Source organism: Manis javanica, chromosome 18 (assembly GCF_040802235.1).
Source record: "Manis javanica isolate MJ-LG chromosome 18, MJ_LKY, whole genome shotgun sequence".
NCBI classification, from domain to species: domain Eukaryota; kingdom Metazoa; phylum Chordata; class Mammalia; order Pholidota; family Manidae; genus Manis; species Manis javanica.
In genome coordinates, this window is record NC_133173.1 from 16,109,268 (window position 1) to 16,132,894 (window position 23,627).

Consider the following 23,627-nt stretch of genomic DNA (forward strand, 5'->3'; position numbering starts at 1 on the left):
CGGAGCCTATATAGCTCATTCTTTGGGGACCTGAATCCAGCCAGAGTGTGTACTTTGGTCAGATGAGGTCACTGATTTTGCTCTGCAGGTAGGGGAAGGCATAGGCTGTGCTGTCTGTTCAAGTACCATTACATACAGCGCTGTTGAATGGGCTATGCAGCTTCCCATGTGCTCTGGTTCAGTTTCCTATTGAGACAGGCTGAAGGCTATATTCAGTGATGCGCTGGCCACAGATTAGATTCCCTACCCAGGTTCAGTGGGAGAAGCAACTCTAAAACCAGTAAAGCTCTTTGTTATCTTAACTCAAGCTGGCTTGCACCCCTAGTTCCCTGACCAAACAGGGTCACTGGCTTTGTTCTGCAAACTATAGGCTCTGTCCACCCACGTCATGGTTCAAGGTTCACTGGGCTGCACAGCTTACAGTAACTGTCACCATCCCTCTGGTCACATGGGGCTGGAGACATTCTCCAGAGTGGGTTGGGCTATGATTCAACTCCTTGCCTAGATGAAGGAAAACCATTCTCTAAGGCCAGAAAGAGTCCCCATTGGAGGATCCAAATTCAGGCTTATTTGCACCCCACTGAGTTCCCTGGTCAGAGTGCACCCTGACTTGGTTCTCCAGATAAGCAGATCTCCTGAATGGGTTACTAGATAGGCACTGCAGGTATGAACTCAGTCTGCCAAGATCCATGTGCTGGTTGGTGAAAGCCCCTCCCCATTTCTTCATCACAAATTCCCCACAGTTAAGCCCCACTGATTCCCCTGCTGTCCCTTTGGGGCAAGATCAGAGTAGAGGCTCCTACAAAGTGACCCAAAATGCTGGGTGGGGGATGGTTGTCCCTCTGAGCTCTCTTTTCCCACTTGAAGAACAGTAGGCTCAGGGGAAACCTCTCCACACAGTGCTGTGCCAGCCTAGAGGAGGAGCAATGGGGTCAGTGTATAGTCATTTCTCTTATCCTTCTAATAGACTCCTGAGGTAGTTCAGCCCCACCATCACGTTGTTGGATTCTCTCAGTGGTGTCTTGTCTGTAAATAGTTGCTAATCATCCTTGTGAAGGGGGAGCAAGTCAGAAATAACCTATTTCACCATCTTGGCAATATCCCTCCCTAGGATCAATACCTTTTAATAAGGATAGGAAGTTTCCTTAAATTCATGTGTTTTGAGTTGGTATTATGAATGAATATGGGTTGTCAACATGTTATGAGATGATTATATGATTTTTCTCCTGAAATTTGTTACTATAGCATATAAACATCAGAATCATGCTTGGCTGTTAGCAAAAAAGAGTAGAAATAACAGGGTGTTATTAAGGGGAGAATTTGCTTCTGTCTCATGCAAATCCAGACTAAGGCATTTCAGAGTTGGCTATGGCAGCTCCAGACTTCCCAAGAGCTGTTTTTCTTCCACCTGAATCTCCATTTATCATTATCTCCATTATCAAAGCCCCTTGAAGGTACAGCAGTTCATTTTTGTTTGTCTTTTTGGTTCATTTTTGTTGTTTTGTTGATATATTTTGTATTGAAGTATAATTGATACACAATATCATGTTGGCTTCAAATATGCAACATAGTTATTCAAAAGTGATATACATTACTAAATCTTCACCCTAACTAGTGTAGTTGTTATCTCTCAACATAGAAAGATGTTTCAGAACTATTTACTATATATTCTATGCTGTGCTTTCTTCCCCATGAAAATTTATATTGTGATTGAGATTTTGTGCCTCTTTACCCCTTCACATATTTTACCCACCCACCCCAACCCCTCCTCCATGGTAACCACCAGTCACTTCTCAGTATCTATGAGTATATTGTTGTATTGTTTTGTTTTGTTTTTAGATTCCACATAAAAGTAAAATTGTATGGTGTTTGGCCTTATTTCTGGACTCTCTATTCTGTGCCATTGATCTATGGATCTGTTCTTGTGCCAGTACCATACTACTTTGATTACTTTAGCTTTGTAGCATAGCTTGAAATCAGGAAGTATGATACCCCCAACTTTGTTCTTCTTTCTCAAGGTAACTTTGGCTATTTGAGATGTTTTGTGGTTCCATATGACTTGAGGATTATTTGTTCTAGTTCATTAAAAAATGCCAATGGTACTTTGATAGGGATTGCATTGAATCTGTAAATTGGGCAGAATGACTGTTAGACAATATTACTTCTTCCTATCCATGGGCCCAGGATAGATTTCCATTTATTTGTGTCTTCTTTAATTTCTCTAAGGAGAGTCTTATAGTTTTCAGAGTAGAGGTTTTTCACCTTCTTGGTTAGGTTTGGTAGGTATTTTATTATTTTTGATGCATTTGCAAAAGGAGTTGTGTTCCTTATTTCTCTTTCTGCTAGTTCATTGTTAGTATACGGGAATGCAACAGATTTCTGTATATTAATTTTGTATCTTGCAACTTTGCTTAATCCAGTTATTAGTTCTAATAGTTTTTTTGTAGAATCTTTAGGGTTTTTTATGATAATATCAAGTCATCTGCAAATAATGATAATTTAACTCCTTCCTTACCAGTTTGGATGCCTTTTCTCTCTTTGTGTTGTCTGATTGCTGTAGCTAGGACCTCCAGTACTATATTGAATAAAAGTGGTAAGAGTGGACATCCTGTCTTGTTCCTGGACTTACAGGAAAAGATCAGATTATATTCATCAGGGAAATTGGTCCATAATTGTCTTCTTTTGTACTGTCTTTGTTTCTGGTATTATAGAGTGATGCTTGGCTCATAGAATGAGTTTAGAAGTGTTCTCTCTTCTGTTTTTGGAATACTCTAAGAAGGATGTGTATCAGTTCTTTACATGTTTGGTAGAACTCACCTGTGAAACATTCTGATTCTGGATTTTGTGTGTTCAGAGGTTTCGATTACCAAAAAAAATTCAGTTGCATAACTGGTAATTGGTCTGTTCAGACTTTCTGTTTCTTCCTGGGTCGGTCTGTGAAGATCGTATGTTTCTAGGAATTTGTCCATTTCTTCTAGGTTGTCCAATTTATTGGCATATAAATTTTCATAGAATTCCTTTATAATTCTTTGTATTTCTGTGGTGTAAGTTGTAAGTTCTCCTTTTTAATTTCCAATTTTATTTCTGCCCTCTCTCTTTTCTTCTTGATAAGTCTGGCTAGGGGTTTTTCTATTTTAACTTCTTGAATAAGCAGCTCTTGGTTTCATTGATTTTTTTTCCTATTGTTTTCTTATTCTCTATTATTTATTTATGCTCTGATCTCTATTATGTCCCTCCTTCTACTAACTTTGGGTTTCATTTATTCTTCTTTTTCTGGTTCCTTTAGTTATGAGTTCACATTATTTATTTGGGATTGTTGTCATTTCTTCAGATAGGCCTGTATTGCTGTGTACTTCCCTCTTAGAACTCCTTTTGCTACAATTCACATATTTTGAACTGTTGTGTTTCTGTTTTCGTTCGTCTCTTGTATTGGTTGATTTCCTCTATGATTTGTTCATTGATCCATTGATTGTTCAGAAGCATGTTGTTTAGCTGCAATGTGTCTATGGTTTTTTGGTTTTCTTTATGTAATTGATTTCTAGTTTCATACCATTGTGTTCTGAAAAGATGCTTGATACAGTTTCAATCTTTTTTTATTTTATCGAAGCTCCTTTTGTGTCCTAATATGTGATCTGTTTGGAGAGTGTCCCATGTGCACTTGAGAAAAATGTGCATCCTGCTGCTCTTCGGTGGAATGTTCTACATATATATATTAGGTCCACTGGTCAAATGTGTCATTCAGTGTCTCTGTTTCTTTAATTACTTTCTCTGTGGATGATCTATTGCTGTTAATGAGTTGTTAAGATCCCCTAATATTGTGTTGCTGTCTATTTCTCCCTTAAGGTTTGTTAGTGTTGGGTGCATAGATATTTAGAATTTTATGTCCTCTTGTTGGACTGATCCCTTATCATTAAGTAATGTCCTTCTTTGTCTCTTTACTTTTTTTGTTCTGAGGTCTATTTTGTCTGATAAAAATACTGGTACTCCTGCTTTTTTCTCCCTTTCATTTGCATGAAATACCTTTTTCCATCCTTTTCCTTTCACTTTATGTATGCCTTGAGGACTGAAATGGGTTTCTTGCAGGCAGCATATAGATTACTCTTGTTTTTTTAATCCATTCTGCCTCTTTATCTTTTGATTGGTGCATTTAGTTCATTTACATTTAAGGTAATCATTGATTAATAATTCATTTCTGGTAGTTTTTGTAGTTCCTCTCTGTTCCTTCCTTTCTCTTGTGATTTGATGGTTTTCTTTAGTTTTGTGCTTTGATTTTTGAAAATTTTTTATGTATCTATTATAGATTTTAGGTTTGTACTTACCATAAGGCTCATTTATCAATTCTTAGATATGTAACAGTCCATGTTAAGGTGGAGTCCACCTTGCAATGTGCTTTGGTGATTAATGGGGCTGGACACCGAGAGAGTTAGAACACTGGGGGACCACGACTCATGTTGCTTGGGGAGGACAAGTACTCTCTGTCAGACCCACTGAGACTCAACACAGATTGGGAAGATTCACCAGCACTGGAAAGTGTGTCAGATGGACAGCGGGTAGAGGAAGCTCTCTCCAGAGGAGAAAGGGCAGGTGGATGACACTTGCCCAGTCCTCTCATGGCCCAAGTGGTCAGATGCTTGCTCTACCAGAAGCGAGCAAAAGGTTATAGGGTGAGTATCTAAGAAAATGAGTACCTTCCCCTTTTTCTATATGCCGTTGATCCATTTTTCACTCTAATACCAAATTTTTGTGTCTTTTTTTTACCTAAAGCACATGTCAGTTCTCTTCTCAGAAACTCCCAGTGGCTGGCCACTTGTCTCATATTACAGTCTAGTTACTCGCCCTGACAGCCCATAGGGTCTGACCCTAACCTTTACCTGTAGCCTCTGTGCCCCACCAGCTGCCCCGCTCCTTATACCGCTAACCCCCTGGACATGCCAGTTTGTTTGTTCTTCTTTGCCTCTGCTTGTGGTGTTCATCCAGCTTCGATTGTCTTGTTTTCAGCCTTCCTAAATCCTCAAAAACTCATCTTGTATTTTATTTGAACTTCATTCTGCCAAGCAGAAGGAACTATTCCTTTCTGGTATTCTTAATGAGAGTGCTTATAAATACTAATATAGTATTTTTCTAATTAGAGTTGAATTATGGTTATTTTCAAGTCTACCCATCAGAATGAAGAACTTGAATTTAATACTTTCATTTTCATTTTGTTCACTCACTCTTAATGTAGCATGTGGATTCCAGCTCATAGTGATGTTTAGACAAAAAATAAAATGGGAATCCTGCTCTTCCGGGCAGTCCTCACAGAGGAAAGGAGGCATGCAGGCCGGGATGGCAGCTCAGGACCTACATGCTATATTCAAAGGGTCCTTTCTTGTCACGATAACAACAGGAAACCATGGAAGGACCTGACCCTGGTGCCTAACTCTATGCCCTTCTAATTCAAGAGGGAGCATGTCTTTTCCCAGAAGAAGAACTGAATAAAATGGTAGAAATAAATAGTAGACGTATAAAGCTGATTAGTGAGTTGTTTGGATCTTTTAAAATCCTAGTTGATGGCACACTAGTCTGGTTCAGACACCTATTTTATGCCAGTATAACAGCTAGGTTTGTGAGCCTTGAGAATAAAAACATAAATCCTTCAAAATTTGAGGTGTCTTGCAAGCATTCCAGTGCTAGAGGACTGGAATTATTCTGGGAAGCTCTGCTGCAGATTTGCCTCTGACAAGAATGAAATAATGCCTCTGACATACAAGTTCTCTTGGAAGGTGACCATACCAGGGTGGGGCATGTTACAGGGTTACAAGGATGTGGTTGGCTCCACATCAGAATAGGTGGTGCCATATCTCATGGCATTAAAAATTAACTTCCATGTTTAATTATTATCTTTAAATTTGTGATTATTATCCCTTGTAGATTCTTTAAGAATTGTCTAGGCATTAACATGAGTTCAAGGCAAGAAATGGCATGTGAAAGACTCTTTAGGGATCATGAGGCTTGAGAGTGATAACAGCTGTAAACATGTTCTCATATTAAGAACCTTTGAAGAATTAGATATTTCACTAATTATCATTTCAATGCGTGCAATAGAAAACCTCATTAGATCCTGTACTCACTACTATTCCCCAAAATAGAAATTTTAGGAAAGGTTTTTCTTCCATCTTTCCGTACTGGGAAAGAAAAATCATTAAAAGGTTTGATTGAGTGTCAACTAAGGAAATGTTTTGCTTCTGATCATGCATCTATGCACATATTGTATTTCAAAGGCACTAGACATTTTGACCTGAGAATGTTTGAAGATCGCCATACCATTGTAAAGGGAGAGTAAATAACAACCTCTGGATCAAACTGGATCTGTGTGGGAATCATAACTCTGCCAACTGGACTCTCTAGGCTTCAGTAAAATGGAACAAAGCTGCCTGCCTTGTGGAGTTGTCTATGTGAGAATAAACTCACTCATAAAGCACTTGGTACAATCAATATGTCATCATGGACACTCAGCATGTAGTAGTTATTTTCCTCATTTAGACATAGAGAAGATCTAGACCCATGGGAAGAATGCCTTCTGTTGTCCAAATCTATTCTGATACATTTGAAAATCAAGATAAAATGGATAAATCTGGAGAAAAATAGTCTAACAAAATTAGTCCTATAGAGATAGCAATTGTAAACAATTAGAAATTGTAAAAAAAAAAATATAAGGAAAAAAATAGAAATGTTTGTAGGAGTTCCCCAAAAGAAGTATCAGATTGATTGGTTTATAGGAAATAGCTACCAAACCTTCAAATGTCATATGACCCCAGAGCTACTTAGGTTATTGCAAGAGAATTGAGAAGGAAGGTAACTCCAACTTTTTTGTGTATATAATGTTGACTATGAAACTTGACAGAGATTGCATATAAAAATAAAAATCATACATCAATCATGCATTAATATCAATGTAGAAATTTTAAATAGAAGTGAGCAAACTAAATAAAAAACACATAAAAAAGAAATACCAATTAATGTTTAAAGGGAATTTGTTCCAGAAATATGAGTAAGGTTCAGTATTAGAAGCCCATTCATAGAATTTATTACATAGATCTTAAGAAAAAAAATCATGTGAAAGTCAAGATCCCATGCATGATAAAACCATTCAGTAAGGTGTTTGGATATTTTCTAAACCTATGTTTGTGTGTGTGCGCATGTGCATATAGCCCAGAGACAACAGCCAACATTTTACTCAGCGTGGAAATACCAAAATTATACCAAAGTTAGGAGTAATGATGGCCACTATGTCTACCTATAGGTAATCCTATACTAAATTAGTCAATTCAATCAGGCAAGAGAGGACAGAGCCTTAAGAGGAAAATTAAGGGGGTAAAACAATTTCTATTTGCATTTGATGTGACTGTATCTGGAAAACAAAAAGCCTATGGAAAAATATTTACAAACATTGAACATTTAGTAAAATAGCAAGATATGAATTGAACACCCAGATATCAATAGCTCTGTTTTAAGTATGATAACCGGTTAACACGCATAATGGAGAAAAGATACCTTTTAGGAGTGCCTAGGTATAAATCTAACAGGAAATCACAGAAATAGACCTAGTTGCACATGCAAATTTAGCATGCAATAATGAAGGTCTCTGAAATCAGTGGGGCTTACCTACCAATGGGCTTTTTCATAAGTGGTGTTAGAATGACAGCCTCAAATGACAGCATTGGATCCATTCCTCACTTGAGTCAGAGGATCAATTCCAACTGCACCAGACCTTTAAGTATTAAAAAAAAATAAACAAATTCTTCAGTTAGTAGAAGGAAACCTGGGTGAATTCCTCTATAATCTGGCAATGAGAAAAAAATTCAAATTAAGACTCAAAATCCAGAAACATTAAAGGAAAAGGTAGAAAACTATATGTAAACTATTTTTGTAGACTTTTTTAGAGCAGTTTAAAGTTCACAGCAAAACTGAGCAGAAAGTAAAGACAATTCCCATAACCTCCTATCCCCCTTCACTCACAGCCTCCCCCTCTATTGATATCCCACACCAGAGTGATACTACTTATAATCAGTGAACCCACACTGACACATTATCACCTAAAGTCCATAGTTTTCCTTCGGGTTCACTCTTGGTGTTACATACATTTGTTAGTTAACAAACTTGGGAGTTCCCTGCTTAAAATCCAAAACTGGCCCCCATACACGGAAACAGAGAGAGACCAATGAAAGAGGCAGACCACCCCAGACTGGCAGGTGACCGTTTTAATAAAGAAGGAAACTTACATAGGAAGCTTGTCTTGGGCAGCTGCAAGATGAGTGGATCTCTGCGCCCACCTGCTGGAATCTTAGAAGTTTTTATAGAGACCTTAACTGGATGCAGTAATATATACCATCCATATGTTCTCAATAACACCTTACTCTCTCAAGGCTACATCTTTGAGGTGGTTGCTAGTATGGGAATAGCAGGCAGGATGTACATTCCAAGGATAAGGGAGGAAGTGAGGAGTCTCTAACTACTCAGGTCCAGCTTGCAGGCCAGCCAGCAGTCACATCCTTGCGATGACCTCCAATAATAACCTGTGAGTTTTGACAAGTGTAGAATGACATGTGTCCACCAGTACAGTGCCATAGAGAGTAGTTTCAACTGCTCTAAAAATCCCCTGTGCTCTGTTTATGCATCCCTCCTCCCACAACATAAACGATTTTCTTTTTATTTATTAAGGTATCATTGACATACAATCATATGCTCGGATTTCACTTGAGCAACATTGTGGTTACAACATTTCCCCTATCATCACGTCCCCACCACATACCCCATTACAGTCACTGTCCATCAGTATAGTAAGATGCTATAGAGTCACTACTTGTCTCCTCTGTGCTATACTGCCTTGCCTTGCCCCCTCTATATTATGTATGCTAATCATAATGCCCCTTAATCTTCTTATCCCTCCCTTCCCGCCCACCCTCCCCAGTCTCTTTCCCTTTGGTAACTGTTAGTCCATTCTTGGGTTCTGTGAGTCTGCTGCTGTTTTGTTCCTTCAGTTTTTGCTTTGTTCTTATACTCCACAGATGAGTGAAATTATTTGGTACTTGTATTTTTCTACCTGGTTTATTTCACTGAGCATAATACCCTCTAGCTCCATCCATGTTGTTGCAAATGGTAGGATTTGTTTTCTTCTTATGGCTGAATAATATTCCATTGTGTACATGTACCACATCTTCTTTATCCATTCATCTACTGAGGGACACTTAAGTTGCATCCATTTCTTGGCTATTGTAAATAGTGCTGCAATAAGCATAGGGGTGCATATGTCTTTTTGAATCTGAGATCCTGTATTCTTAGGGTAAATTCCCAGGAGTGAAATTACTGGGTCAAATGAACTATTTTTTTTTAATTGTAAGAAAAAGATACTTAAAGCAAAGGAAAAATATAAAATATTTTCAGTATATATCACAGAAGAACAGTTATTATCCCTAATAAATAATGAACTACTGACAGAGAAAACAAGTAACGAAAATCATATTAAAGAGGGGTGGTGGTGGAGTGAAAGACTACAGAATTAAGTTTAATACAGAAAATGAAATGAAAATGGTTCTGAGCCCTAATAGAGGATGCTCAATTCCATTCTTTGTAAGAAAAATAAGTGTAAATTAGAAGTAGTGAGATACTGTTTCTCACCTATGAGATTGCAGTAGTCCAAAAGTTTGACAATATACTGTGTAGGTCATGTTATGGCAAAATAATCTTTTTTCTACATTGCCATTGACAATGAAACAGTTTCATTGGAGGAGGCAGTCCCCTAGGAGGACAGTTTGGCAGGACCTCGCAATAGTTCATCAGTGTTACTTTTGATCCAGTCTCACTTCTAGGAATCTATTTCAAAGATACACTGAAAAAAAGAAAAACCAGAAGACTTTACACAAGAAATTTTCTTTATTCCTTTCTAGAGTCACGGAGCAATGATCAGTCCCCTACTGGTGCACATTTGTGTTGTTCACAATCTTTTGTTATTGCAGAAAACACAATGAATGCAGAAGATTTTCTGATGCTGGTGCAGAGTGACCTACAGGATGTACTGGAAAGTAAGAAAAGCAAGATGGAGAAAGGCACCTGTAGTGTATCATTCAGCCACAATGGGAGGATGCAATATGAATTTTTAAAATCCACTTAAAATATAAAAGGAGTATAAGTTATATAACTAAAACACAAAACTACAGGGCAAGGAAGGGAATAGAGCAGAGAGGGCAGAATAGAATCAGACTTCTTTGGATATACCTTGGTTTTGAGATACGACTTTAGAACTTTATAAATACTTTACAAAATTATAAAATAAAATTACTTTAAAAGATAGTCTTTAAAATAATAAAGTGCAGCATGTGAACCTAAGTGTGTATCCAGTTGGTGACAGGGCCACACAAAGAGACCTATTCGAAATGACTTTTAAAGCATAGTAATCTTCCTGTTCACCCATAGTGAGATGTACCTAAGGCTGAAGAAAACAGATACGCTAAACAAACCTTAAACTGTTTACAGTAATCATTCTGCTGTCATTAGTGTTTTGTTACTATGCAGAGATTTGTGTGTGTGGATTGTGGAAAAAAAATTGAATGAGTAATTGTAAAATATTTTATCATTTCTGATGTTATTAAGAACCAGGATTGGGAGTGAACAAAGAAGCTCATATATAAAATGGATGTAGTTAAATTAAGATTCTGAAGTCCTCAGTTTGAATTGGAAATAGTAGAATGAACTCAAGCTGTGTTTTGTGTTAAAACAAATGTATTTCTTAGCTCTGTCCACTAAAATGCCCCATAAACACGGACTAATTTAGTCACAGTGGGTGCACCAGCACCCAGATTGTGGTCTTGAAAAACCATTTCACTAAAAAGACTGCTGGTTTCATTCAGAAATGGCAGATTCTGCCTGGGGGGCAGGAAATGTACAAGATGAACCTGGAACACCTTGTCATTTCCAATAGGAAGGAAATGATCACTGATATGGAGGTCATGGCAACTCGACTCAGGAGCCAACTTTAAGAATCTCTGACTTGCCAAATTGGGACAAATTGAGCATTGATAAAGATGATTACTTCATCTTGGTTGGATGGATCAAAATGCATTAAATAGGTTTAAATCTATGACTACAAAATGATGCCTAAAAAAGGAAGGAAATTAATTGGTTGCCATTGGAATAAGCTAGGGAACCACCTCATCTAGTAAAATGTGAATTGGGAAAGGGTAAATAAGGCATTTCTCTTGCTGTTTCTATTTCAGATGTAACACTAGGTAATCAACTAGATTAGTGGAAGTTTGCCTTTAAATAAGTATTCTAGCTAATAAATAAGGAAGTAATTAAATAATTAGATTGTCACCATGTACAACCTAGAATGAATTGCTGGTCTGGGCAGTGATCAGTGGCTGTACCTCCTGGTACAGAGACAGTCAGATGTTCTGTACCACCTGGTGGAAGAGGACAGTACAGCACCACTTACAATATGGTTTTGCCCAAAATTGAACCCAGATCTGGTCAAACCCTCATATCCAATTTATAGGAAACACAGAGGACAGAGGAACATGTTACTTGATACTGTAGGAGCAATCAGTAAAAGCCAAATGGTAGAAAACTCTACAAAAAAAAATCAGGTTTTCTGAACAAACTCAAAGAAAAGGATGGAGGCAAAATCCTATAAATTAAAAAGACTATCAACCAGTTACAACTCACGGACCTTATCTGATTCCTGGTTCAAACAAGTTGAAAAATTAAACATACATGAATCTAAAGCATTTGAGATCATTGGAAATGTGAACACTGCCTGGGTATTAAGGATGTTCAGGAAGGAACGTTAATGAATGGTACTGTAGTTAGGTTTTAAAGAATCCCAGAGATAACCAACAATCAGGTAGCAAACTTTGTATGTGTGGATGCCTGCCCGCCATACAGAGCCTGGGACAAAAGGGAGAATCAGTCAGGCTGATCCTGTCTTCATTTAAATATTGATATTTTGGTTATCAGAAATTTTTTTGCACTAACTTTGATTATTTCAATGTAGTATTAAAATGCTGTTTATCTTGATTCCTGAGATTTTTTGCACCCTATTTAAGTGCTTTACTTGCTTAACCCCAGTCCTGGCTGCGCTGTGTGCCAGGCACTGCGAAGCCTGGAGAGTAGAAAGAATGATGTAGGATTCAAGTGCTCCAACAGCTGCCCTCCGTTGGGATAGATGGATGTTATATGCAAGGTGCTGACTAGCCTGTTGGCTGCTCCAGGTTCTTAATCTCCCTCCTGCCCCCCTTTCCCTGCCCCCTTCCCCTTCCTTTATCTGCCCCAGGGATCAGACCGCCAGCCTCTGCCTCCAGTTCCAGCCTCAGTCTTCATCCGCCCCATCTTGTCACCTCCCAGTCTGTGGTCATAGTGTCTGCTGACAAATCAGTACAGGCATGTTTTATGTAGGCTCCACTGAAGCAGAACTAAATGAAAACGAGATCATGATGCGATTTCAGTCTTTGTCCTGCTACACCTCTTCCCTGAAATTTTGGTGTCTCTGCTTAGCCGCCCAAATCCAGCAGTCCCTGGCTGCCTCTGCATTCCTCTCTGCTTCCAGGGAGCTCTTGAGGAGGCCCAAGGAGCTCCCAATCCCTTGTATTTGAGTCTCACAGATGCAATAGAATAGCAGCTCAATGAACGTTCATTGCTTGCATGATAAGTGAAAACAACATTGGAAAGAATGCGGCATTGAAGTCAGAATTGCCCACCCAGCACGAGCCTCTGTGATTCCTACCTAGCCAGGGACTAGAGACCTCAGGCCGGTCCCAGAGCAGCAGCGCTAAGTGCAGGCAGATAGGCCCGCATGAGCCTGTCCCACAGGGTTAATGTGCGGAGGGAGCAACTGTGAGCTGGAAATTGTACCGCGAGCAAACCTGGAAAGGAGGGGGAGCCTGGAGGGGCCTGGGCACCAGGTCCTGGACCAGCAGCTGGAACTGCCCTGGAGGGAGGGCACAGGAGGGGGCATCAGGGCAGGAAGCATTTGTTGATAGGAGTTGTGAGTTCTGAAAATCTGGCCAATTCTCAGTGTTTCAGCTGAAGAGGGAAAGGAAGGAAAATTTAGTTAGAGAAATGGGAAGGCAGAAATCACCAGAACACAATTATAAAGGAGAATAATGTCACTGTGCTTGTCCTAATGTTCTGTCACTGTTTTTACCTTTTGGAAATGCTCATTAACAAGACAGATTCACATCTCTGAGAGCAGGGGGCAGGGTTTGCGCGCATAGCGAGGTCCCTGGAAGGACATTCACAAGCAAGGCTGCGCCCACCCCCAGAGAATCTGCCTCAGCAGGTCTGGGTGGGGCCTGGTGATGGACGTTCCAGGCACGTTCCCAGGGAAGCCGCAGCTGCTGGTCTGAGGACTTCAGTTTGAGAATCACATCTTCAGAGTCCCTGGCTCCGACCCTCAGTGACAAGAGGATTATCTTAAATAACTATCTAGCCCCTGAGTGTTCACGAAGCTCTTTCACAGACATGGCAATTCACTTATTCTCAAGTAAGGCGTGCCAGGACCATTCTGGTAGCAGGAGGATGAGGGCTGCGTGTGGAGACCAAGGCCCAGCTTGGCAAGACCCCCATAGCCCTTCCCTTCCCAAAGCCTCCACACCTCAGCAGGAAGAGGAGGACTGGGAACACGGAGTCAGGAACACAGAAGATGTTCAACAAAGTAGTTGTCATGGTCCTGGTAGTTCATGGCCAGAGCCTGGGGTCCCGCCCACCCCAGGTGGCCACTGGGGGGAGCTGGCAACTGGCTGCTCCCCTGCAGGGCCTGGGAGGAGCCGTCTCCGCGGCCCTCACTGAGCGATGCTGCCTCTCAGGTGTGCCCTCTACCTGCTGCAGAAACCACAGAGACTCGCCGGCCCACTCTGAGTCTCTCTCCTAGGCAGCTCGGAAGCAGAAAAATGGCAGACGCATGAATACATTGAAGTAAACTGGAAGCAGGATCTCAGTTTCATGTTTCATCAGTTTTCACATAAGAATCAGAAGTCTCCACTCTCCTCTCCTTTTCGAGACACTGAAGCTGTGGGGCCTTACAGCGGAAAGCGTCCTCAGCTCACCGACCGGAGCCCTGTGTTTGGCAGGGCAGGGCCTGAGGCTCGGAATGGGCTTTGGTGGTGGGTGCAGAGCAGCGCCCCCGGCCTCCCTCCCTTGGTCTCCAGCAGTCTCCAGCGGGCTCCTCACGCCTCCATGTCCATTTGTCCTGGACTTGGGGACTGGGGAACATCCGGGAAAGGGGAGGCAGGTCACCCCATCTGGTCCTGAGCAGCAGTGGCACAGGGGACATATGCATCTGGTGTCCCCAGGAATGGGTCCCTGCTTCTCTGGAGTCCGTGCTTACCTGTAATGGATCCACAAGCTCACTGGGATTTCCTCCTGCTGGAAGCACAGTGGCCTGGCAAGGGCAGTGGGAATACAGGGTACGATGAACATCTGTTGCCCAGCTGCTCTTCAGCAGGCCCACTGCTGCTTGGTGGAGACCTGGCAGGCAAGCGTGCTCCCAGGGCCCCCGCTGAGAATTCTCTCACTGGTTCAGTGACAGTTCACATGTATTAAGCTTGTACTACAGGCCAGTGCATTTCATTCGTTAACTCCTTAAAACTTCAGTGTAACTTTGAAGTACTATTATTATTCTGATCCCACCAGCGGGGGAACAGGCACGGGAAGGTGACTAGCAGGGCCAAGGAAACCTAGGCAGTCATGGCAGAACCACCTGGGCACCGAGGGATGAATTGCAGGGCCAAGTGCTATTGCCCTCCCTGTGCTGCTGCCCTGAGACAAAGTCACAATGAGAACAGCTTGATACACCACCATTCCCAGGACAGTAGGGGACACCCTCAGAACAGCTCTCTCCAAGGTCCAGATGCACAGGAGTGAGCAGGACTGTGGAGCCAGGACATGATGACCGGAACCTCACACAGCTAGAAGGAGGCGGTACAGGGGGCTTGGCCCGTGAAAGGCCGCTCGAGGGGCTGAGAATGCGCTTTGGAGGGGTGGCACAGGGTGACAGGTGAGGACAGCTGAGGTGGCCTGGAGCCCGTGTCCCCCCAGTCCCGCTCCTGCCATATCATCAAGGTGCATGAATATGAGGCGGCGGTGGTGGTGGTGGTGGTGTCAGGCTTAATAAAAAAGAAGGGAAATGCAGAAGTTTCTTATCCTGCAAATGTTTATGCTTGAATGTGGAGGAAAAGTCATTTAGCCCATCCTTTAAGCCCTGTTTGCATGGAGGACAAGGTCCAGAGGAGGAGGCGTGGGCATAAATCTGCACTGTAACACTGGTGAGACCTTATCATGACGTCCTTGTATAAGTATCAAAATGTTTGTGTTATTGTGTTACTCAAAAGGTAAAAACAACCCAAGTGTCCAGCTGTGAATGAATGGCTAACAAAGTGCGGTCTGTATTTGCAGTGGTACACTATTCAGTCTTGTAGACGGCATGCTTGTGTCCCCCAAAACTCATGTGTTGAAGCCCTAACCCCAGTGTGGTGGTATGAGGAGGCGGGCCTCCAGCAGGTAGTTAGGTCTAGATGAGGTCCTGAGGATGGAGCCTCCTGATGGTGTTAGTGTCTTCATGAGAAGAAAAAGAGACTGAGCTCATTCTGAGTCGCATGAGGACACAGCTGGAAGCTGGTGCTGTACAAGCCAGGAAGTGGCCTTTCATTAGGCACTGGAATGGTCAGCACCTTCATCTCAGACTTTCCAGCCTCTAGAACTGGGAGAAAAAATGTCTGTTGTTTAAGTTCTCCAGTTTGTGGGATTTTGTTATAGCTGCCTAAACAGACCAAGATGAGCCTTAGAAAGGAAGCCGATTCTGATACATGCCACCACACTAATGAGCCTTGAAGAGCAAAATAAACTGAGCAAAATAAGCCAGTCACCACAGGACACATATTACATGATTCGCTGATAAAAGGCTCCTAGAGTCATCAAGTTCAGAAACAGATAGTCAACTGGCGGTTGCCAGAGGCTGGGGGTGGGGGGAAATGGGAGTTAGTGTTTAATGGGTACAAAATTTCAGTTGGAGAAGATGTGAAAGTTCCAGAGGTGGGTGGTAGTGATGGTTGCACGCAGTGTGAATGTACCGGATGCCACTGAATTGGACACTTAAAAAAGGTTAAAATAGTAAATTTTATGCTATGTGTATATTATCACACTAAGAAAGCAGCTGAGATTAAATTATTGTGTGGTGTTTAGTAGTAAGGTTTAAAAGAGCTCTGTACTGTATACTTACTGAAATATAAGTGCTTGCTAAAATGAGGGAACTTGGGGCCCTCCCTCCCTGCAGAAGGCTGCTGGGTTCAGGAGCTGATGGCAGGCTGGTAGGCAGGTACCTGTAGGGCCCAGGAAGGTAGTGGCATGCCATGGGCAGCTGGCCGTGCCCCAGATGCAGCACGCAAAGCCGCATCAGCCTCTGTCCGAGAGTAAGGAGAATAATGTGCTCTAATTCTCTGATTTGTCCCCCAGGTGAAAGTGACACAAGACGAGACCCTCCTGGCTGAGGCTCTGGTACATGAGAGGAGGAAGAAGACGATCTCCTAATTGGTACCATATACATCAGGTCAAATCATTTTCTTATTTTCTAGCCACACCAACCCCAAGTTACACCCAGCTAGGAGCTGCAAGACAGTGTAATACCAGTGACCTTCTCCGAGGTCAGAGACCTCCCTGCCTGATCCTGGTCCTCCTTGTCTTCCTCCTCACATGAGCTTACCTCCTCCCTACTCTCACAAATGCACGGATGGGCTCAGAGAGGTCAAACAGCACGCACAGCATATCTGAATGGCAGATCTGGAGCTAGTGTGCCTGGATCTAAACCAGCAGTGCTTGGCATAGAATGCAGCCCACAGAGCAGAGTGCCCAAGGGTTTAGCCTGAAAGAAGGAACAGAGACACTCATTCATAGCATGGGATTTCAATGCCACAATTTGTAAAAGTAATTACATACATAATTACATACTTTATGCCAGTATAAAATTTTCTGTGAGCTTTTTATGCCAGCATGAACTCAAGAGTGGGCTCAGGAAATGTTCTGCAATGGTCCAGATAGTAATATTTTTGGTTTTGTGGGTCTTATAGCCTCTGTTCTAGTTACTCAACTCTCAGCCATGTGCAAAAGCAACCAGAAACAATATGTAAATGAATGGGTATGGCAGCATTCTAATACAGCTTAATTTACAAAAACAAGTAGTGGACCACACTTGGCCTACAGGCAGTAATTTGCTGATGCATTTGCACTTTATCAGCCATGACTGTATAACCTCCGTGGCCCAGTGCTGGTTCATTAATGTGAGTCACCCTCATCTGCCAGGTGCTGGTTGCTTTCTTTTCCCTCAGTTGTTGTTTGGTACAGGCTGTGGTCATGCTGTAGGATGTCCGTTGTACCTTTCTAACTGGGATTATTCTACCTAGGAAATCTGACACCTTGATAAATTTTGTTGGATTATTACTGTTACAATGACAATTCTTGGAGAGATGGCAGATACCCTAGCAGTCATCTTCAGCAAGCTTGGTATTTCAGTCAACTCTGGATTGCTGTGGACTCTTTGCTAAGAAGCCCCGTGAGGGGTGAGGGCTGATGGGGTGGGCTTGGCTTATTGATAAAGGTATCGTTAGGTTATAACAGGCAAAACAATTACATGGTGGAAGTGTTTGTCACATGCGTTGTAACTTGGAAGAGGATTAGAAATCTAGTAATTCCAAATTGATCTATGTTCTGGTGTTTCCCTTTTTTAGCTATCTAGTCTGCCTTCTTTTCCATCAGTGGTCATTGGAATTTGACCAGCATAAGGTCAGAAGCACTAGAGCTGGCAATGACCCCTTCTCTCAGGTGGCGTGTGCAGAAGGATGATTTTGAGTTTGACTTTTATTATTTAATGTCTTACATGAAAAATCAGGCAATTGTCCCAAACCTGCTCAGAAGTATGTTGCAGCTGGTGAAAGTGGTTCCTTCTCTCCACTGGGTGTCTGCCTGTGCTGTCACTCACATGGCAACTTCCACCACTTTTGCTTTTCTCTCCTTCCTGCAGATGGATGGTTTCTAGCCTGCTTCCAAACCCCACCTCGGCTGAGTGTTGGGCAGCCCTTCTACATGATCCTATGACTCTTGATATGGACGCAGTCCTGTCAGACTTTGTTCGGTCCACGGGGGCAGAACCTGGTCTGGCCAGAGACCTGCTGGAAGGTAAGTCCTTATCTCCCCTCCATTGCTGAAGGACGGCTTTGCCAGGTAAAGTATTCTTGGTTGGCAGGGTTTTTTTTCCCCAGCATTTTGAATATATCACCCACTCTCTCCTGGCCTGTAAGGCTTCTGTTGAGAAATCTGCTGATGGTTTTAAGGGCGTTCTCTTACAAAGGTATAAGCTTTTTTTCTTTTGCTTCTTTTAAAAGTCTCTCTTTGTCTTTAATTTTGGCAGTTTTATAATGTATCTTTGAGAAGATCTCTTTAAGTTGACTTTGTGTGGTGACCTATGACCTTAATGATTTAGATATTCAAATCTCTTCCCAAATTTGGAAAATTTTCAGCCGTTATTTCTTTAAATAGTTCTCTGCCTCCTTCTCTTTCTCTTCTCCTTCTAGAACTCCTATAATTCACAAATTGGTTCTTTAGATGATGATATTCCATAGAGGACATAGGTTTTCTTCACTCTTTCTATTCTTTTTTCCTTTGTTCTTTCAGACTGGGCAATTTTGAAGTCCCTGTCTTCTAGCTTAGAGTCCTTCTGCTTAACCTATTCTACTGTCTGTGTTCTGTATTGCATTTGTCATTTCACTCACTGTATTCTTCAGCTCCAGAATTTCTGTGTGGTTCTTCTTTTATGATTTCTATGTCTTTGAGTATTGTTCTCTTGATTTTGTTGAGTTATTTTTCTGTGTTTCTTATAGTTCACTGTGTTTCCTTAAAACAGCTCTTTTTAATTCTTTATTGGGGGATCACAGACCTTCATGTCTTTGGGGTCAGTTACTGGGAGAGTATTGTGATCCTTTTGTGGTGTCATGTTTTCTTGTTTTTTCATATTCCTTGAAGGTTTGCATTTTTTTCATCACATTTGGAGTAAGAGTCACCTCACCCAGCCTTCACTGTCTTAGAGAGAAGTACCTCCGTCAGCCCTGCTAAAGATTCTGAGGCTTCCTCAGAAATTCTATGGAATCACCTGTTCCATGCTTCTTGCTCTCTCTTAAACTTGTATGCCTTCTCAGTCCTGTAACACACCTGGCTAAGTACTGGTAGTCTCCCTTTTGCTTTACCAAGGACAGTGCTAAAGCTCAAATTGCAGAATGTGTAAGTAGACCTCTTCCTGGTCTGCAGATTTGGGCCAGCTTTCTGTGTTTGCTCACTGGCTGGCTGCCGTTCACATTTACCACCACTGCCATCGGGAGCATGCACGGGGAGCTGGCCACTGGGTGGGGGAGGGCTGCAGGGATGCACATGGAGTGTCAGGGGACCCGTCGGCCAGTTGGGATATCCACAGATGAGCTGTTTCCAGTGGCTGTGGGCAGGCTTTTGGGTGGAGCCCACAATACAGTCAGTAGGGTCTGTGTCCCTTTATGCCCTTCAAGAGTCCTATCTACTGCTCTCCCAGCTTCCTGCTGCCACCTAGTCATGCAACTCATGACTCAGCAGTCTGGGTGGACCAGAAAGAATTTATCCTCTTTGGCAGCATCCCACATAGTTAGGGACGCTGTGCTCACTCACATGCTCTCACTTTCCCCCACGGAAAAAATCATGGGCTGAGCAGGTCTCTCTTGGCACTAAGATGTGCTGCCTTGGGGGAGAGGTAATACTGGTAATATCAAAGTGTTCCTCTAATCTTTTCTTGTGTGGCCAAACTGTATATATTTGCTCCAGAGTTGTGGTGGAACTGCTACTCTGGAAATCTGCATTTCAACAAAGGCCCTCTCATCTGTGGGGTATTGTTTAAGACAGTGTTTTCCATGGGCTTCTGGACCATGGCTGAGAAGGGCTAGAAATGGTTCATGGGCCACTGTAGGGTCCACACTGCGACTGAGGCCTGTATGTCTCTAACTGACACGTAAGTAGGGAGGACTCCTCCTGGGTTCTTCAGTGCACCTATCTTCAAGATCCAGCGGATTTTACAAAAAGTTATTGGGACTAATAAATGAGCTCAGCATTGTTGCAGGATACAAGATCAAAATAAAGAAGTCAGTTGTATTTCTATATATTTGCAGGGAATAATTGGAAATTGAAATTACAAAAAATAACTTTTTTTCAGTTGAAATGTATGAAATACTTAAGGATAAATCTGACAAAATTGTGTAAGAAAGATGTGTTTATATACTGAAACTATGAAGCATTGCTTAGAAAAATTAAATACCTAATAAAGGGAGAGATGTAGCATGTCCATGGTAAAGAAGACTCAATGCTATTAAGATGTCAATTCTTCCCAAATTGATCTTTAAATTCAATGCAATCCCACTCATAATCTCAACAGCTTTTTCTTATAGAATCTGATAAACTACTTTAATATTCAAAAGAGAAATGCAAAGACCTAGAAAAAACAAGTTTGAGAAATTAGAACAAAGCTGGAGGCTAACAATATCTGATATTAAGACTCAAAGGAGTGTGGAATTAGCACAAAAGGAAGTGGATCAATGAAACATTGAAAAACCAAGAAATGTTCACATATGTACACTACTGAAACTCAATAAAGACACAAAGGCAATTCAGTGTAGAAAGGATAATCTTTTCAACACATTAGCAGAATGATTGAATATTCATTTACAAAAGAAAAAAACTTTATCCATACCTCACATACCTCCAAAATTGGGTAACAGACCTAAATGTAACACCCAAAGCTCAAAAATCTTTTAGGAAAAAGCATAGGAGAAAATTTTTGTGCCTTTGAGTTAGGCAAAGATTTTTTTTTCAGCTGTATTGATACCTAATGGACAAGTAAAACCGCAAGATATTTCAAGTATACATATGATGATTTGATTTATGTATATATATTGAAAGGATTCCCTTATCAAGTCAATTAACACATCCATAGTCTCATATATTTACCTTTTTTATTTTTGGTGAGAAAATTTAAGTTCTACCCCCTTAGAAAATTTCTGTTATATATTACAATGTTATAGACTACGTAGTCATGTTATACATTAGACCCTCAGACGTTCTCATCTTATAACTGAAAGCTTGTACTCTTTAACAACCTCTCCCTATTTACCCCATCTACCAGCCCCTTTTAATAATTTTCTATTCTCCATTTCTGTAAGTTGGGCTTTTTTAAAAAATATTCTACATATAAGTGATACCATGAAATATCTGTCATTGTCTGGCTTATGCCACTTAACTTAATGCCCTCTGGTTAATCCATGTTGTCCCAAATGACAATATTTCCTTCATTTTTAAGGCTGAATAGTATTCCATTGTGTATATATATATATTTTTGTCCCTTCATCCATCAATGGATATTTATGCTGTTTCCGTACCTTGGCTACTGTGAATAATGCTGCAGTGAACATGAGAGCTCTCTTTGAGATAAGGATTTTGTTTTCTTAGAATATATATACCCCGAGGTGGGATTGCTGGGATCATAATGTATTTTCATTTCTTGAGGTACCTCCAAACTGTCTGTACCACTTTATATTCCCACCAACAGTACGCAGGAGTTCCCTTCTCTCCACATCCTCACCAGCATTTGTTATCTCTTGTCTTTTTGATAACAACTGTCCTAACAAATGTGAGGTGATATTATGAGTTTGATTTGCATTTCCCAAATGATTAGTGATGTTGAGCATCTTTTCATATGTCTGTTGGCCATTTGCATGTCTTTTTTAGAAAAAGGTCTATTCAGGTCCTTTGGCCATTTTTAAATTGGGTTATTTACTTGCTATTGAATTGCTTGTGCTTTTTATATCTATTTTGGATATTAACCCCTTATTAGATATGTGGTTTGCAAATATGTTCTTCAATTCCATAGGATGACTTTTCTTTTTGTTGATAGTAGTCATTCCTTTGCTGTGCAGAAGCTTATTTTGATGTAGTCCTATTTGTTTATTTTTGCTTTTGGTGTCAAATCTTGAAAGTCATTACTGAGACCAAGGTCAAGGACCTGAACCCCTATTCTTTTTCTAGGAGTTCTATGGTTTTGGGTCTTAGATTCAAGTCTTTAACCCATTTTGAGTTGATTTTTATGTATAGTGAAATGTAGGGGTCCAATTTCATTCTTTTGCATGTGGCAGTCCATTTTTCCCAGCACCATTTGTTGAAGAGATTATCCTTTCCCCACTGTGTATAGTTGGCACCCTTATAGGGGATTAGTTGACCATATATACATGGGTTTATTTGGGGGCTTTCTATTCAGTTCCACTGACCTATGTGTCCGTATTGGAGCTAATACCATACTGTAGTTTTGTAATACAGTTTGAACTCAAGAAGTGGGATAACCCCAGCTTTGTTCTTTCTTAGGATTGCTTTGGCTGTTTGGGATCTTTTGTGATTCCATACAAATTTTAGGATTTTTTTCCTCTTCTGTGAAAAAAATATCATCAGAATTTTGTAGGATTGCATTGAGTTGGTAGGATTGCATTGAATCTGTATATGGCTTTGGGTAGTATGGACATTTTAACAATATTAATTCTTCCAACCTAAGAACACAGAATATCTTTCCATTTATTTGTGTCTTCTTCTTAATTCATACAAGTCATTGTTTCAAGTGGGCAGATCTTTGACCTCCATGGTTATATTTATTCCTAAATATTCTTTTGTTTTTGATGCTATTATAAAAGGTATTGTTTTCTTAATTTCTCTATGATAGTTTTTGTGGTATACAGAAAGGCAACTGACTTTTGTATATTGATTTTACATCCTGAAAATTTACTGAATTTGTTTATCAATCCAACAGTTTTTTTGTGGACTCTTAAGGTTTTCTATATATAATGTCATATTATCTGTAGATTGAGACAATTTCACTTTTTTCTTTCTGATTTTGATGCCTGTTAATTTTCTTTCTTGTCTGATTGCCCTAGCTAGCCCCCTATTACTGTGTTGAGTAAAATTGGTGAGAATAGGTATCTTTGTCTTCTTCCTGATCTTAGAGGAAAATCTTTTATCTTTTCACCGTTGAGTATGTTAGCTGTTGCTTTGTCATATATGGGCTTTATTATGTTAAGGTATGTTTTCTCTGTACTCAGTTTGTTGAGGGTTTTTGTCATGAAAGGATGTTGAATTTCATTGTGTTTTTTTTCATCTATTGAGAGGATCATATGGTATTTATCCTACATTTATTAATTTAGTGTATTGTACTGACTGATCAGTGGATGAGAACCATCCTTGCATTCCTGGATGGTTTATTCCTAGAATGAACCTCACTTGATCATGGTGTGTAATACTTCTAATGTATTGGTGAATTCAGTTTACTAATGTTTTGTTGAGGATTTTTGTATCTGTGTTCACCAGGGATATTGGCCAATAATATGCTTTTCTTGCAATGTCCTTGTCTGGTAATGTTGGCCTCATGAAATGATTTTGAAAGTATTCTTTCCTTCTCTTTTTTAAGAAGAGTTTGAAAAGAATTGGTATTAGTTCTTTAAATGTTTGGTATAATTCATGAATTAAGACATCTAGTCCTAGACTTTTCTTTGTTGTGA

General features: G+C 40.7%; 1 protein-coding gene across 8 annotated transcripts in view; it reads left to right on the forward strand.

The window, feature by feature from the left end:
- Positions 1–23,627, forward strand: part of OTUD7A (OTU deubiquitinase 7A) — a 374,155-nt gene that overhangs the window by 192,884 nt on the left and 157,644 nt on the right. For all 8 annotated transcript variants that reach the window (XM_037000632.2, XM_073227032.1, XM_073227030.1 and 5 more), the window contains 2 exons: positions 16,483–16,576; positions 18,044–18,198. In XM_037000632.2, the coding sequence (XP_036856527.2) occupies positions 18,048–18,198 (151 nt within the window). In that variant the 5' untranslated portion in view covers positions 16,483–16,576; positions 18,044–18,047. The remainder of the gene's footprint in view (positions 1–16,482; positions 16,577–18,043; positions 18,199–23,627) is intronic.